This window comes from Somniosus microcephalus, chromosome 1 (genome assembly GCF_052327205.1).
Source record: "Somniosus microcephalus isolate GS21.2 chromosome 1, FLI_Smic_1.0, whole genome shotgun sequence".
Lineage (NCBI taxonomy): Eukaryota > Metazoa > Chordata > Chondrichthyes > Squaliformes > Somniosidae > Somniosus > Somniosus microcephalus.
The window spans coordinates 17,338,970-17,355,202 of NC_140987.1; the positions used below are offsets into that span (position 1 = coordinate 17,338,970).

The window sequence follows — 16,233 nt, forward strand, 5'->3', positions numbered from 1 at the left end:
ATGAGGTGAGCTACAGACAGTACCCTTTCCGATGGGGTGAGCTCCAGACAGTACCCTGTCCGATGGGGGGAGCTCCAGACAGTACCCTGTCCGATGGGGAGAACTCCAGACAGTACCGTCTGTCCGATGGGGTGAACTCCAGACAGTACCCTGTCTGTCCGATGGGGAGAGCTCCAGACAGTACCCTGTCTGTCCGATGGGGAGAGGTCCAGACAGTACCCTGTCTGATGGGGTGGTCCAGAAAGTACCCTGTCCGATGGGGAGAGCTCCAGACAGTACCCTGTCCGATGGGGTGAGCTCCAGACAGTACCCTGTCCGATGGGGAGAGCTCCAAACAGTATCCTGTCCGATGGGGTGAGCTCCAGACAGTGCCCTGCCTGTCTGATGGGGTGAGCTGCAGACAGTCCCCTGTCCGATGGGGTGAGCTCCAGACAGTCCCCTGTCCGATGGGGTGAGCTCCAGACAGTACCCTGTCCGATGGGGAGAGCTCCAGACAGTACCCTGTCCGATGGGGTGAGCTCCAGACAGTATCCTGTCTGTCCGATGGGGTGAGCTCCAGACAGTATCCTGTCTGTCCGATGGGGAGAGCTCCAGACAGTACCCTGTCCGATGGGGTGAGCTCCAGACAGTACCCTGTCTGTCCGATGGGGAGAGCTCCAGACAGTACCCTGTCCGATGGGGAGAGCTCCAGACAGTACCCTGTCCGATGGGGTGAGCTCCAGACAGTACCCCGTCCGATGGGGTGAGCTCCAGACAGTACCCTGTCCGATGGGGTGAGCTCCAGACAGTACCCTGTCCGATGGGGTGAGCTCCAGACAGTACCCTGTCCGATGGGGCGAGCTCCAGACAGTATCCTGTCCGATGGGGAGAGCTCCAGACAGTACCCTGTCCGATGGGGAGAGCTCCAGACAGTACCCTGTCTGATGGGGCGAGCTCCAGACAGTACCCTGTCCGATGGGGCGAGCTCCAGACAGTACCCTGTCCGATGGGGAGAGCTCCAGACAGTACCCTGTCCGATGGGGCGAGCTCCAGACAGTACCCTGTCCGATGGGGTGAGCTCCAGACAGTACCCTGTCCGATGGGGAGAGCTCCAGACAGTACCCTGTCCGATGGGGAGAGCTCCAGACAGTACCCTGTCCGATGGGGCGAGCTCCAGACAGTACCCTGTCCGATGGGGAGAGCTCCAGACAGTACCCTGTCCGATGGGGCGAGCTCCAGACAGTACCCTGTCCGATGGGGTGAGCTCTGGACCAAATGAAATGGATTTGCAGCGATTGGAAGGAAGGAGAAAAAATGGTTGAAGATTCTGCACCTACCGCCTGTTGATAGCGGACTCCACAGCTCAGCTTCTCCTTGCATCGATCGGGCAGGAAGAGGAGCATATAACGGAGAACTGGGACAACGGTGGATGGGTTCACATCTTCCCCTTTCATTGGGCCTGCAACGTGCACAGAGGTCAGTCTCAGAATCAATAGTCTCCGTATAAAAGGCACATACACATACAGACACATGCACACCAACGCACGCAGACACACACGTTGGCAATCAGTGATTAGTGGTCTTCCGCAGGGGTCAGCGCTGGGACCCCGACTCTTTACAACCTGTATTAACGATTTGGAGGAGGGGACCAAGTGCAACGTATCCAAGTTTGCCGACGATACAAAGATGGGAGGGAAAGCAGTGAGTGAGGAGGACATAAAAAACCTGCAAAAGGACATAAGACAGGCTAAGTGAGTGGGCAGAAATTTGGCAGATGCAATATAGTGTTGGAAAGTGTGAGGTTATGCACTTTGGCAGAAAAAATCAAAGAGCAAGTTATTATCTAAATGGAGAGAAACTGCAAAGTGCTACAGTACAAAGGGATCTGGGGGTCCTGGTGCATGAAACACAAAAAGTTAGTATGCAGGTGCAGCAGGTGATCAGGAAGGCCAATGGAATCTTGGCTTTTATTGCAAGGGGGATGGAGTATAAAAACAGGGAAGTCTTGCTGCAGTTATACAGGGTATTGGTGAGGCCACACCTGGAATACTGCGTGCAGTTTTGATTTCCATATTTAAGAAAAGATATACTTGCTCTCGAGGCGGTTCAGAGAAGGTTCACTCGGTTGATTCCAGAGATGAGGGGGTTGACTTATGAGGAAAAGTTGAGTAGGTTGGGCCTCTACTCATTGGAATTCAGAAGAATGAGAGGCGATCTTATCGAAACATATAAGATTGTGAGGGGGCTTGATCGGGTGGATGCAGGGAGGATGTTTCCACTGATGGGTGAGATTAGAACTAGGGGGCATAATCTTAGAATAAGGGGCTGCCCTTTCAAAACTGAGATGAGGAGAAACTTCTTCACTCAGAGGGTAGTAAATCTATGGAATTTGCTACCTCAGAGAGCTGTGGAAGCTGCGACATTAAATAAATTTAAAACGGAGATAGACAGTTTCCTAGCTGATAAGGGAATTAGGGGTTACGGGGAGCGGGCAGGGAAGTGGACGTGAGTCTAGGTTTGGATCAGCCATGATCCTATTGAATGGCGGAGCAGGCCCGAGGGGCTGTATGGCCTACTCCTGCTCCTACTTCTTATGCTCTTATATGTTAAGGCAGACGCGCACCAACGCAGACGCACACATGCGCACACGGCTGACGATCAGGTTTAAAAAACCATCACGGTTGATACCGTGCGATGACAATGAAACGGGACATGACCGGTGAGAATGAGATGGTGACACAGTCACGTGGTTAGGACCGAGCTGCCAAGGCAGGGGACAGGAATAATTCCCAGCCTGTCCCGCCATTCAATTAGATCATGGCTGCTCTGTATCTTAAACATTAAGATGGCTGGCAGTTTCAGAAGAAGCTCTTCATTGCTTCACCTCTCTCCATGGCAATCTGCTACCATCCTTTGCCCACTCTCTCCCACTGTACAAGTTCCCCATGGTCCATTAGTTGGTGCATTAACTGCTATTTTAAACCGCCATTGCCCATCCCCCACCCCTATGCCTGCACTCTGCTTCTCTCACTGAGCTGCAGAATCGCTTCTCAAATTAGGTTTCCGAATTCCTGGACCTCTCTGGACATTAGGACTACGCTCCTGCACTGGACAGGAAAAATCGTAGAGCAAGTTATTATCTTAATGGCAAGAAACTGGAAAGTATTGAAGTACAAAGGGATCTGGGGGTCCTGGTGCACGAAACACAAAAGGTTAGTATGCAGGTGCAGCAAGTGATTAAGAAGGCCAATGGAATGTTGGCTTTCATTGCTAGGGGGATAGAATATAAAAATAGGGAGGTATTGCTTCAGTTGTACAAGGTATTGGTGAGACCGCACCTGGAATACTGCATACAGTTTTGGTGTCCATACTTAAGAAAGGACATACTTGCTCTCGAGTCAGTACAAAGAAGGTTCACTCGGTTAATCCCGGGGATGAGGGGATGGACATATGAGGAGAGGTTGAGTAGATTGGGACTCTACTCATTGGAGTTCAGAAGAATGAGAGGCGATCTTATTGAAACATATAAGATTGTGAAGGGGTTGGATCGGGTGGATGCGGGGAGGATGTTCCCGATGATGGGTGAAACTAGAACTAGGGGGCATAGTCTTAGAATAAGGGGCTGCTCATTCAAAACTGAGATGAGGAGGAACTACTTCACTCAGAGGGTGGTAGGTCCATGGAATATGCTGCCCCAAAAAGCTGTAGAAGCTACATCATTACATAAATTTAAAACAGAAATAGACAGTTTCCTAGAAGTAAAGGGAATTAAGGGTTACGGGGAGCGGGCAGGAATTTGGACATGAGTCTAGGTTCGGATCGGACATGGCCCTGTGGGTAGCGGAGCGGGCCCAGGGGCTGTGTAGCCTGATCCTGCTCCTATTTCGTGTGTCTAATTCTGTTAGATTCAGGAGATGGTTCTGTGATAGTAGATTGGCGGTTAGGGTCAGATCAGCCATGATCTTATTGAATGGCGGAGCAGGCTCGAGGGGCCGATTGGCCTACTCCTGCTCCTATTTCTTATGTTCTTATGGACTACACTGCCTTACACCGTAAGACTCATCTGCCGTGTCTCTGATTCTGCTGCTTCTACAGGTCTTCTCCCACTGCTGCAGTTTCTCTGCCGAGTTGGATGACTCGTTCTACTGATTTTTCAGCTTTGTTGGTTGCTGGCTAGTGGGTTACCTTTCCTCCACTGCTTCTGATCACCACCACCTTTGATGCCCTGGTCCCTATTAAACCCATTACTCTCTCTCACCCTGGCCGTTCCCCTGGCAGTACGGCCCTCATCTCCGCCCACTTAAGTCCAAGGGACACAGACTTGAATGGATATGGCGGACAGCTGGTTTAGTCATTCACCGCCAGATCTGGCTGGGCCAGATACAGGAAACTTGGTGTTATCCGGAGGCTAAATGTCCAGCAAGCTCGAGCCACCGGAAAAAATCAGGAGCCGTTTCGTTAGGTTTTTTTTTTCTTTTCGTTGCTTTTTTCTCAACAGTCAAGCTCTGCAAGGTCTTGCTGAAGCTGTTGCTAAACTACAGAGAAGCTTGCAAGGTACGGCCGACTGTTTAGAAGCTGTTGCTAAGCAACAGGGTTTGTTGCCAGATACGGAGCTCAAAATCTCCGTATGTTTCAACATTAGCACTCGTTTGTCCGGCAGTTTTGATGGGACGGCAACAGCTCGGTCCCGTCGGTGCCGGATATCAAAGTTTCCTGTAAATCAAAGAATAGAATCAGAATTGTTACAGCACAGGAGGTCGCCATTCGGCCCGCACCAGCTCTCTGCAAGAGCACTTCAGCTAGTCCCACTCCCCCACCCTTTCCTTGTAGCCCTCCAAATTGTTTTCCTTTTTGTTTTATTCGCATATGGGATGTGGGCGTCGCTGGCAAGGCCGGCATTTATTGCCCATCCCTAGTTGCCCTCGAGAAGGTGGTGGTGAGCCGCCTTCTTGAACCGCTGCAGTCCGTGTGTTGAAGGTACACCCACAGTGCTGTTAGGTAGCGAGTTCCAGGATTTTGACCCAGCGACGATGAAGGAACAGCGATATACTTCCAAGTCAGGATGGTGTGTGACTTGGAGAGGAACTTGGAGGTGGTGGTGTTCCCATGTGCCTGCTGCCCTTGTCCTTTTAGGTGGAAGAGGTCATGGGTTTAGGAGGTGCTGCCAAAGAAGACTTGGCGAGTTGCTGCAGTGCATCTTGTAGTTGGTACACACTGCAGCCACGGTGCGCCGGTGGTGGAGGGAGTGAATGTTTAAGGTGGTGGATCGGGTGCCAATCAAGCGGGCTGCTTTGTCCTGGATGGTGTCGAGCTTCTTGAGTGTTGTTGGAGCTGCACTCATCCAGGCAAGTGGAGAGTATTCCATCACACTCCTTACTTGTGCCTTGTAGATGGTGGAAAGGCTTTGGGGAGTCAGGAGGTGGGACACTCGCCGCAGAATACCTAGCCTCTGACCTGCTGTTGTTGCCACAGTATTTATGTGGCTGGTCCAGTTAAGTTTCTGGTCAATGGTGACCCCCCAGAATGTTGATGGTGGAGGATTCGGCAATGGTAATGCCATTGAATGTCAAGGGGCGGTGGTTAGACTCTCGCTTGTTGGGAGATACTCATTGCCTGGCGCGAATGTTACCTGCCACTTATCAGCCCAAGCCTGAACGTCGTCCAGGTCTTGTTGCATGCAGGCATGGACTGCTTTATTATCTGAGCTGAGTTTCCGCTTGAATTGTTCCACGGAAACCCAGCGTAAGCTCGAGGAACAGCATCTCATCTTCCGATTAGGCACTTTACAGCCTTCTGGACTCAATATCGAGTTCAACAATTTCAGATCATAACCTCGGCCCCCATTACATTTTTACTTATATTTTTTATCCACGCCTTCGTTTTGGCCCTCCTCCCCCCCTTTTTCTCTCTCCCACATGGCAGCTGTCTCCCATTCTGCCAGCGCATTTCACACCTAATCTAGATCCGTCTTTTGTCTCCACCAGTCCTATCACCACCTCGTCTCGTTTTGAATACCTCTTAATGTCTCTTCACTTCTCTTTTGTTCTCTCCCAGCCCCCAAACTGGCCTTTTAATCTATTTCATTTCCTGTGCTTTTTCAGTCTTGACAAAGGGTTTGACCCGAAACGTTGACTCTATTTTCTCTGCACGGATGTTGCCTGGCCTGCTGAGTTTTTCCAGCATTTTCTGTTGTTATTTTTCCTTTAACAAATCCGTGCTGGCTTTCCTTAATTAATCCACACTTATCCAAGTGTCTGTTAATTTTGCCCTGAATTATCGTTTCTAAAAGCTTCTCCACTACCCAGGTTAAACTGAGTGGCCTGCAGTTGCTGGGTTTATCCTTGCACCCTTTTTTGAACAAGGATGTAACATTTGCAGTTCTCCAGTCCTCTGGCACCAATCCCGTATCTAAGGAGGATTGGAAGATTCTGGCCAGTACCTCTGCAATTTCCACCTTTACTTCCCTTAGCATCCTCGAATGCATCCCATCCGGTCCTGGTGACTTATCTACTTTAAGTACAGCAAGCCTTTCTAGTACCTCCTCTTTATCAATTTTTATCCCATCCAGTATCTCAACTATCTCCTCTTTCACTATGACTTTGTCAGCATCTTCCAGATGCAAAGTACTCATTTAGTCTCTCAGCCATGCCCTCCTTTTTGGTCCCTAATCGGCCCCACCCCTCATCTTACTACCCGTTAACTATTCATATGCCTATAGAACACTTTTGGATTACCTTTTATGTTAGCTGCCAATCTATTCTCATACTCTCTCTTTGCCCCCCATTTCCTTTTTCATTTCCCCTCTGAACTTTGTATATTCAGCCTGGTTCTCACCCTACCTTTCCCCCTCGTGGGAATGTACCTCGACTGTACCCGAACCATTGCCTTTTGAAAGGCAGCCCATTGTTCAGTTAGTTTTGCCTGCCAATCTTTGATTCCAATTTACCTGGCCAGATCCGTTCCTAACCCACTGAAGTTTGCCTTCCTCTAACTAAGTATTTTTACTCTAAATTGCTCCCTGTCCTTTTCCATAGCTAATCTAAACCTTATGATACCCCTACTGACACTTGTTCCACTTAACCCACCTCATTCCTCAGAACCAGACCCAGCAATGCCTCCTTCCTTGTTGGGCTGGAAACCTATTGGTCAAGAAAGTTCTCCTGAACACACTTCAGAAATTCTTCCCCCTCTCTGTCCTTTACACTATTACTAGCCCAGTCTATATTAGGAAAATTGAAGTCCCCCATTATCACTACTCTATAGTTCTGGCACCTCTCTATAATTTCCCTGCAAATTTGCTCCTCTATATCCTTCCCACGAGTTGGTGCCCTATAGAATACACCTAGTAGTGCAATGGCACCTCTAGTGTTTCTTAACTCTAACCAAATAGATTCAGTCCTTTAGTATCCAATCCTGTCGTTTTTTGAGCCAGGTCTCAGTTATCCCCACAACATCATATTTCCATGTGGCTATTTGCACCTGCAGCTCACCAACCTTATTTACCACGCTGCTTGAGCTTACACACATGCACTGTAAACCTATCTTGGACCTTCTTGTATTTTCTCTTAGTCTGACCCCACCTAATATCGTACTATTTCTTACTCCAGCGCTATCTGTCTCTCCCAATCCTTTGTGCACCTTGTTTCTCCTTTCTACTGCTACATCCTGGTGCCCATCCCCCTGCCAAATAAAGCACTATTGGAATAAACGGGTCTTTTTCCGAGTGGCAGGCAGTGACTAGTGGGGTACCGCAGGGATCGGTGCTACGACCCCAGCTATTCACAATATATATTAATGATCTAGACGAGGGAACTAGATGTAATAGCTCCAAGTTTGCAGACGACACAAAGCTGGGTGGGCGTGTGTGCTGTGAGGAGGATGCCGAGAAACTCCAGTATGATTTGGACAGGTTGGGCGCTTGGGCAGATGCATGGCGGATGCAGTATAACATGGATAAATGCGAGGTTATCCACTTTGGTGGCAAAAACAGGAAGGCAGATTAGTATCTGAACGGCAATAGATTGGGAAAAGGGGAAGTGCAATGCGACCTGGGTGTCCTTGTGCACCAGTCGCTGAAGGTAAGCATGCAGGTGCAGCAGGCGTTTAAGAAGGCAAATGGTATGTTGGCCCTCATAGTGAGAGGATTCGAGTACAGGAGCAAGGATGTCTTGCTGCAGTTGTACAGGGCCTTGGTGAGACCACACCTTGGGTATTGTGTGCAGTTTTGGTCGCCTTATCTGAGGAAGGGTGTTCTTGCCATGGAGAGAGTGCAGCGAAGATTCACCAGACTGATACCTGGGATGGCAGGAATGACGTATAAAGAGAGATTGGGTCAATTAGGCTTATATTCGCTACAGTTTAGAAGAACGAGAGGGGATCTCATTGAAACTTATAAAATTCTAACAGGACTAGACAGACTAGATGCAGGAAGGGTGTTCCCAATGGCGGGGGAGTCCAGAACCAGGGGTCACAGTCTAAGGACAAGGGGTAAGCCATTTAGGACTGAGATGAGGAGGAATTTCTTCACCCAGAGAGTGGTGAACCTGTGGAATTCTCTACCACGGAAGACAGTAGAGGCCAATTCATTAAATATATTCAAGAAGGAGTTAGATATATTTCTTAAGGCCAAGGGGATCAAGGGATATGGGTATAAAGCAGGGACAGGGTACTGAATTTGGATGATCAGCCATGATCGCATTGAATGGCGGAGCAGGCTCGAGGGGCCGAATGGCCTACTCCTGCTCCCATCTTCTATGTTTCTATCAATGCAATTGTTCCAAATAGAGCATGTATAAAAGCCCATTTACACCAACTTCAGTTGACTGCGCTTGGTTGCAATCACTGGATGGGTACTGTAATACACTCATGCCACAATTAATCCCACATTATGGGGCATTTCACATTTTGAAAGACCCAAAATCAAGCAATACTGGGGATCTGGCCTTGGCAAATTCAGCAACAGTGCACTCGATTACACCAGTGGCGGGGCGGGACCGACAGACACCATTTCGCACCAAACGATCTGGTACTTTACCTGTTAAGAAAGTGACCAGCAGTCCCACGATGACTACGGTGGCTGCATTGTACCCGCTGTACCACATGTACGAGAGAGAGTAGAACTTTTTCAATCCTGTGGGGCTGCAGAGCAGAAGGAAAATTAAATCAGCGAATGGGGTAAGCTACACAAAGCAGGAGAAAAATTGTTAATGCAGGAGGAAGAAAGAACTTGCATTTATACAGCGCCTTTCACAACCGCAGGACGTCCCAAAGCGCTTCACAGCCAATGAAGTACTTTTTGAAGTGTAGTCACTGTTGTAACGTTGGGAAATGCGGTAGCCAATTGCGCACAGCAAGCTTCCACAAACAGCAATGACCAGATAATCTGTTTTTTAGCCATGTTGATTGCGGGACAATGGGGATAACTCCCCTGCTCTTCTTCAAAATTTTTTCATGGGATCTTTACGTTCACTTGAGAGAGCAGACGGGGCCTCACTTTAATGCTTCATCCGAAAGACGGCACCTCCGACAGTGCAGCACTCCCTCAGTACTACACTGGAGTGTCAGCCTGGATTTTGCGCTCAAGTCTCTGGAGTGAGGCTCGAACCCATGGCTGACATCTGAAGAGCATTCATTTTTTTTTAACGCAGCGTGTTATGATCTGGAATGCGCTGCCTGGAAGGGCGGCGGAAGCAGATTAACAAAGTTCTCCTGAACACACTTCAGAAATTCTTCCCCCTCTCTGCCCTTTACACCATTACTATCCCAATCTATATTAGAATAGTTGAAGTCCCCCATCATCACTACTCTATACAGGAAACTTTCGATTTACCGGCACCTAAATAACCGGAAATCTCGGTTAACTGGCAAAATTCAGGAGCAGGTTCAGGTAACTTTTATTACTTACCTTCCTCCATGTGTTGCTGTGCAAGGGTGTGGCTGCAGCTGTTGCTAAGCTACAGAGACGCTTGCAACTTGTAGCCATTGTTCTGAAGCTGTTGCTAAGCAACAGGGTTTATTGCTTTATACAGAGCTCTCAGCTCCGTGTTTTTTACTATAGCGTTCGGTTATCCGGAATTTTGATGAACCGGCACCACGTCGGTCCCGTCCGTGCCGGATAAAAAAAAGTTTCCTGTAATTCTTGCATCTCTCGGCAAATTTGCTCCTCCATATAGAGGTCTTTTAAATTATGAAAAATGTTGAGAGTGGAGAGAGAATGGGGGAGAAATTCAGTAGGTTGCGCCACCCGTTAGCACCTTAAGAGGGCGCTAAGTGGGTTGCAAGCCACCTGGCGCCCGGGCGCGGCACTGCCCACGCCTCCCGCTAAATTCCGCGGGACGTTAGTGGTGGCGCTAACCGTTAGCGCTGCGCCGCTGCCGATGACGTCATCGGTGTGCGCAGTGCCCCGGCCGCGATATTTGGCAGCGCCCCCTGATTTACCGCCAGACGCCATGCCCGACGGGTTCAGGGGGGCCTACCTGCGGCCGAGGAGGCGCAAATTAAAGGCGAGGTGCGGGGCAGCCATTTTTGTTGTTGGCCGCCTGCTAGCACCTGCCTGCGCTCCCGTCCCCGGCTTCCTGAACCACCCCCCCACCGCGGAGTGCTGGCTGCGCTCCAAGAGCCTGGCACTTCTGTTCGGTGCCGGGCTCTTTTGCCTGCACTCCCGATCCTCGGGGGCCCAGCTGGGCCCCAGATCGCACTGCACAAGGCCCCTCCCCTTTAAGAAGGGGAGGAAGGCCTGCAATACCGCGGCACGACGTGCCGCAGCATGTGGCGCTGTGGCACGTAGCGCCACGATATTCACTCGCAGCGTCCCAAGAGGGATGCGGGGCGCCTCCAGTAGCGCCGCGCTTCCCTTTGGGGCGCAACCACTCAATTTCCGGTGCAGGGGCGCGAATGTTTCCGGGGCGCTACTTTTAGCGCCCTGGCGAGGCTGGCGCCCCAAACGGGGCTATACTCAATTTCTCCCCCAATGTTTCCACTTGTGGGGAAGAGCATAACTAGAGGCCATCAGTATAAGATAGTCACCAAGAAATCCAATAGGGAATTCAGAACAAATTTCTTTACCCAGTGAGCGGTGAGAATGTGGAACTCGCTACCACAGGGAGTGGTTGAAGTGAATAGATGCATTCAAGGGTAGGCTAGACAAGCATATGAGGGAGAAGAGAATAGAGGGTTACACTGATAGATTTAGATGAGGAAAGACAGGAGGAGGCTCGTTGTGGAGCATAAACGCCGGCATGGACTGGTTGGGCCGAATGACCTGTTTCTGTGCCGTATATCCGATGTATGTAATATTTTTCCCACTCGTTGGTGGCCTATAGAATACACCTAGTAGTGTAATGGCACCTCTATTATTTCTTAACTCTAGCCATATAGATTTTGTCCTTGACCCCTCCAGGACATCCTCTCTCTCCAGCATTGTAACATTCTCCTTAACCAATACTGCCACACCACCTCCTATCTTTCCTGTACACCCTATATCCAGGAATATGTAATGCCCAATCCTGCCATTTTTTGAGCCAGTTCTCCGTTATTGCCACAACATCATATTCCCATGTGGCTATTTGCGCCTGCAGCTCACCAACCTTGTTTACTACGCTTTGTGCGCTCACATACATACACTGTAAACCTATCTTAGACCATCGTGTGTTCTCTCTTAGTCTGACCCCACCTAATACCTCACTATTACTTTAGTGCTATCCGTCTCTCCCAATCCTTTGTGCCCTTTGTTTCCCCTTTCTAATGCTACATCCTGGTGCCCATCCCCCTGCCAACTTAGTTTAAACCCTCCCCGACAGAACGAGCAAACCTCCCCGAGGAACTTGTTCCCGGCTCTGTTGAGGTGCAACCCGTCTGACCTGTACAGGTCTCACCTCCCCCAGAACCGGCCCCAATGGCCCGGGAATCTGAACCCCTCCCTCCTGCACCGTTTCTCCACCCACGCATTCATCTGCGCTATCCTCCGATTTCTATACTCACTCGCGCGTGGCACCGGGAATAATCCGGAGATTACTACCTTTGAGGTCCTGCTTTTTAATCGCTTTCCTAGCTCCCTGAAATCTGCCTGCAGGATCTCATCCCTCTTTCTACCTATGTCGTCGGTACCGATATGGACCACGACCTCTGGCTGTTCACCGCCCCCCACCCCAGAATGTTCTGCAGCCACTCGGTGACATCCTTGACCCTGGCACCAGGGAGGAAACATACCATCCTGGAGTCACGTCTGCAACCGCAGAAACGCCTGTCTGCTCCCCTAACTATTGAATCCCCTACCACTATTGCTTTCCCCATCTTCCTCCTCTCCCCCGTACAACTGGGCCACCCGTGGTGCCATGGACTTGACTCTGGCTGTACTCCCCAGAGGAACCATCGCCCTCACCAATACGCAGAACAGAATACTGGTTGGAGAGCGACATGCACTCAGGAGACTCCTGCACTACCGGCTTGGTCCTCCTCTTCTGTCTGGTGGTCACCCATTCCCTCTCTGCCTGCACATTCCTTAGCTGCAGGGTGACCACCTCCTGAAACGTGCTATCCACGTAGCTCTCAGCCTCACGGATGCAGCGCAGTGACGCCAGCTGCTACTCAAGCTCCTCCAGCTGACGACACTTCCAGCACAAGTGGTTGTCCAGGACATGGGAAGCGTGTCCTGGATTTCCCCACATGGCACAGGATGCGCATTCCAGCTGCCCTGCCATGCCTTTATTTATTCAACTATTAACTAACTTTACACAAACTTAAGACTAAGATGTACCTAATTCAATTATTAATATATTAACAGTTACTAATTTAATATAGTATTAACAGTTACTAATCTCCAAGCTCCTGCTTTATCCCTAACAAGCTATTTAACCTCGGCCCCTAACTTGAAGAGCAAATAAAACCGATGTGACCTTTACCAACCAATCAGTGACCAACTGCCCTGTAATGTCATTCCTGGATTTTTTTCCCCTCTCTGCTCCGGTTCCCGGTTAGGTCCACTTTCCTCCTCGGCTGCTCGCAGTGAGTTCTATTTGGTACTATTCATAGAAGAGCAGTGGAATTCTCCCCGGTGTCTTTGGCCAACACTTATCCCTCAACCAATACCAATGCCATGTTTCCCTACATTACAACAGTGGGTACACTTCAAAAAATACTTCATTGGTTGTAAAGCGCTTTGGGACGTCGAGGTCATAAAAGGCGCTACATAAATGCAAGTTCTTGCTTTCTTGAAAGGACATTCGTGAACCAGTTGTTTTTTTTTTCCACATCAAGCGGATAGCTTCTTGGTCAATTTTTATTGTCCGCTAATTTAAGTGGACAGAAAACTGGGCGGGCTGCTTTATGACCGTACGTTCCTCCTCACCCGATTGTCCGCTAAGCTTTGGCCCAGGCGATCCAACAACAACAGGTGCATGAACGGAGCTTTCAGCCCCCAAAATCCTCACTCTCGTTCTCTACTCGCTGCAGGTTAATCTTCTAGCGCAATACAGGCAAGACTAGGCAATGCAAAATGCGACCAAGTCATCTGGACAGTAGAGACTGACATCTTCCATGCTCCAACTCTAACAATGCCTTGCTCCCCCACCACCCCCCTGCAAAATTCACCTCAGTGATGGGATCTGCACTTACCTTGCACTCGTCGCCACTGTCGTCAGGTTGACTGTTGCCATGGTGCTGGTTGCCATGGAGGTGGTGACATTTTGTATAATGGTCGCGTTTATGAAGGCAAGAGCCGCTGGTTTGGAAATAAAGTTGCCGATTCCGATCCAGAACGCCATTATCAAACCCGCCACCAGTCCGGTGATCGCTCCCTATTATATACATAAGCCAAAGAGGAGCCAGGCAGAAGTGGAAGAAGTCGGTTAGTCAGCAAAAACTCTTAACATGAAAGATTTAAATATACTAGTGACCCACTGAAAACGAACTCAGCAAAATGGTCCGATTAGAAAAAAAGTCAGGATATGGGCACGGCTGGCATTTATCCCTAACTGCCCTGACTGAGTGACTTGCTGGGCCACTTCAGAGGGACAGTTAAGAGTCAACCATGTTGGCGTGGGACTCGAGTCACCTATAAGCCCAGGCCAGGTAAGGACGGCAGGACATTAGTGAATCAGTTGGGTTTTTACAACAAGCCAACAGCTTTCATGCTCACTTTTACTGATGCCAGCTTTTTATTCACAGATTATTTTTAATTAAAAAAAATGAATTCAACTTCTCGAAGTGCCATGATGGGCTCTGCACTCACATTCCCTGGATTATTAGTCCAATAACATATCCACTGCACCTCCATAATCCACATTAGCACAGCATTAACATAAAGGTACCTATCCCACACCCCCTCCCCGAATGAACGCTTTTGAGTCAGTACCTTTAACATTACCAAGTTAACTGATGAACTTACCACAACATGAAAATACTGCCAAAACAGAAAATACAGGAAACTCTCGTTTAAACGGCACCTAAATATCCGGAATTCTCTGTTAACCGGCGAAATTCTCACTCCGAAAACAACACCTCAATAACCGGCAATGTTGCCGAGTCCGAGTCTCCCGCAGTGGCCGAGTTAGTCAGTGGGGGTAGTTCTCCAAACTGCTACTGCTCGGCTTCTTGGCGCTGTCGGGAGTCGGAACACCTCAAAACCCCTGTAACAGGAGTCTGACTCTCCCGCGCTGCCGGTAGTCTCTTCTGATCCGCCATTTTACAGGGGTACTGTGTGTCTCCCACGCTGCTGGTAGTCATTGCATTGCATTACCCTCAACTGGCAGTACTGTACTTAATCAAGCATCTTCCACCATCCATTTAACACAACATTCTGCAGGTGAGTACCCAATTACTGTATACTGCACATTTCTTGATTTTTTTAAATTTTTCTTTGTTAAAAATAGCCTCGGTAGATAACCCTCTCCGTCATCCGGAATTTTTGATCAGCCGGCAACACGCCAGTCCTGTCGGTGCCGGATACCAAAGAGTTTTTTGCAGTATTTGAAACAAAAACTCACCGTAGAATTAGCCATGGGGAAAAACATTCCCAGACAGAAGACTCCGAGTAGTGGGCCGCCAACCATCCCAAAAATACTCAACGCAGCCTACGTTTGGGGGAAAAAAAATAAGCACGTCAAAAAAATCCAGGCACTCGGGGGCCATCTAAATATATATAAAGAGAGAGGCGTATCATACAGCACCTGTAGCACCGAGCCCATCAGTGATGCGATGTACGCCATTCCCAGGCACAGCACCCCATAGCCCAGCGCTGCAAAAACACAGGAACACTCATTTACTGTAAGCTACACGTAAGGGACACAGTCCACAGGTTAAAACTTCATTACTCAAAGTGGTGAGAATGTGGAACTCGCTACCACAGGGAGTGGTTGAGGTGAATAGTATCGATGCATTTAAGGGGAAGCTAGATAAGCATGAGGGAGAAGGGAATAGAAGGATGAGGTGAAGTAGGGTGGGTGGAGGCTCGTGTGGAGCACAAATCAGTTGGGCCGAATGGTCAGTTTCTGTGCTGTACGTTCTATGTAGTCCCAACAAGCTACTGCAAGACAGTGGAACACAGCACTGATTCTACCTGCTAACCCGAGAGAAGATCCTGCACAGTGACGCCTCGCCACTGAAGGACAGTCCAGGACAAAAAAACTCCAGTGTCTCCTTACCCTTATTACCTCGTTGTTCTAATATGGACTCCTCCTTTCCAACACCTACCCTTACATGGCAAGATGCAATAAACAAAATTAGGGCTCATGGGATTGGGGGTAATATACTAGCATGGACTAAGGATTGGTTAACGGACAGAAAACAGAGAGTGGGAATTAACGGGTAATTTTCGGGTTGTCAGGCTGTAACTAGTGGGGTACCGAAAGGATCAGTGCTGGGGCCTCAGCTATTCACAATCTACATTAATGATTTGGATGAGGGGACCAAATGTAATATTTTTTTTTTCCACCCCTTTGTTTTGGGTCTTCTCTTCCCCCGCACCCCCCCCCAACCCCTTTCCTTTTTTTTCCTCTCTCCCTATGGCAGCTGTTTCTCATCCTGCCAGTACACTTCACACCTAATCTCAGCCGTCTTTTGTCTCCTCTGTCCTATTACCATCTCGTCTGGTTTTGAATACCTCTTAATGTCTCTTTACTTCTTTTGTTCTATCGCAGCCCTGCCTTCGATCTATTTTATTTCCTTTCCAGTTTTGAAAAAGGGTTTCGACCCGAAACGTCGACTTTTAATTTCCCTCCACGGATGTTGCCTGGCCTGCTGAGTTTTTCCAGCATTTTC

General features: G+C 49.1%; 1 protein-coding gene across 4 annotated transcripts in view; it reads right to left on the bottom strand.

The window, feature by feature from the left end:
• slc5a6a (solute carrier family 5 member 6a) overlaps nucleotides 1–16,233 on the bottom strand; it is a 130,058-nt gene that overhangs the window by 28,251 nt on the left and 85,574 nt on the right. For all 4 annotated transcript variants that reach the window (XR_015074215.1, XR_015074226.1, XM_085970600.1 and 1 more), the window contains exons 11-15: nucleotides 15,144–15,211; nucleotides 14,961–15,047; nucleotides 13,591–13,772; nucleotides 9,014–9,117; nucleotides 1,317–1,438 (exon numbers count right to left, since the gene is read on the bottom strand). Coding sequence is in view for 2 of the 4 variants with exons in the window: in XM_085970600.1 (XP_085826726.1) it covers nucleotides 1,317–1,438; nucleotides 9,014–9,117; nucleotides 13,591–13,772; nucleotides 14,961–15,047; nucleotides 15,144–15,211 (563 nt within the window). In the remaining 2 variants the exon portion in view is untranslated. The remainder of the gene's footprint in view (nucleotides 1–1,316; nucleotides 1,439–9,013; nucleotides 9,118–13,590; nucleotides 13,773–14,960; nucleotides 15,048–15,143; nucleotides 15,212–16,233) is intronic.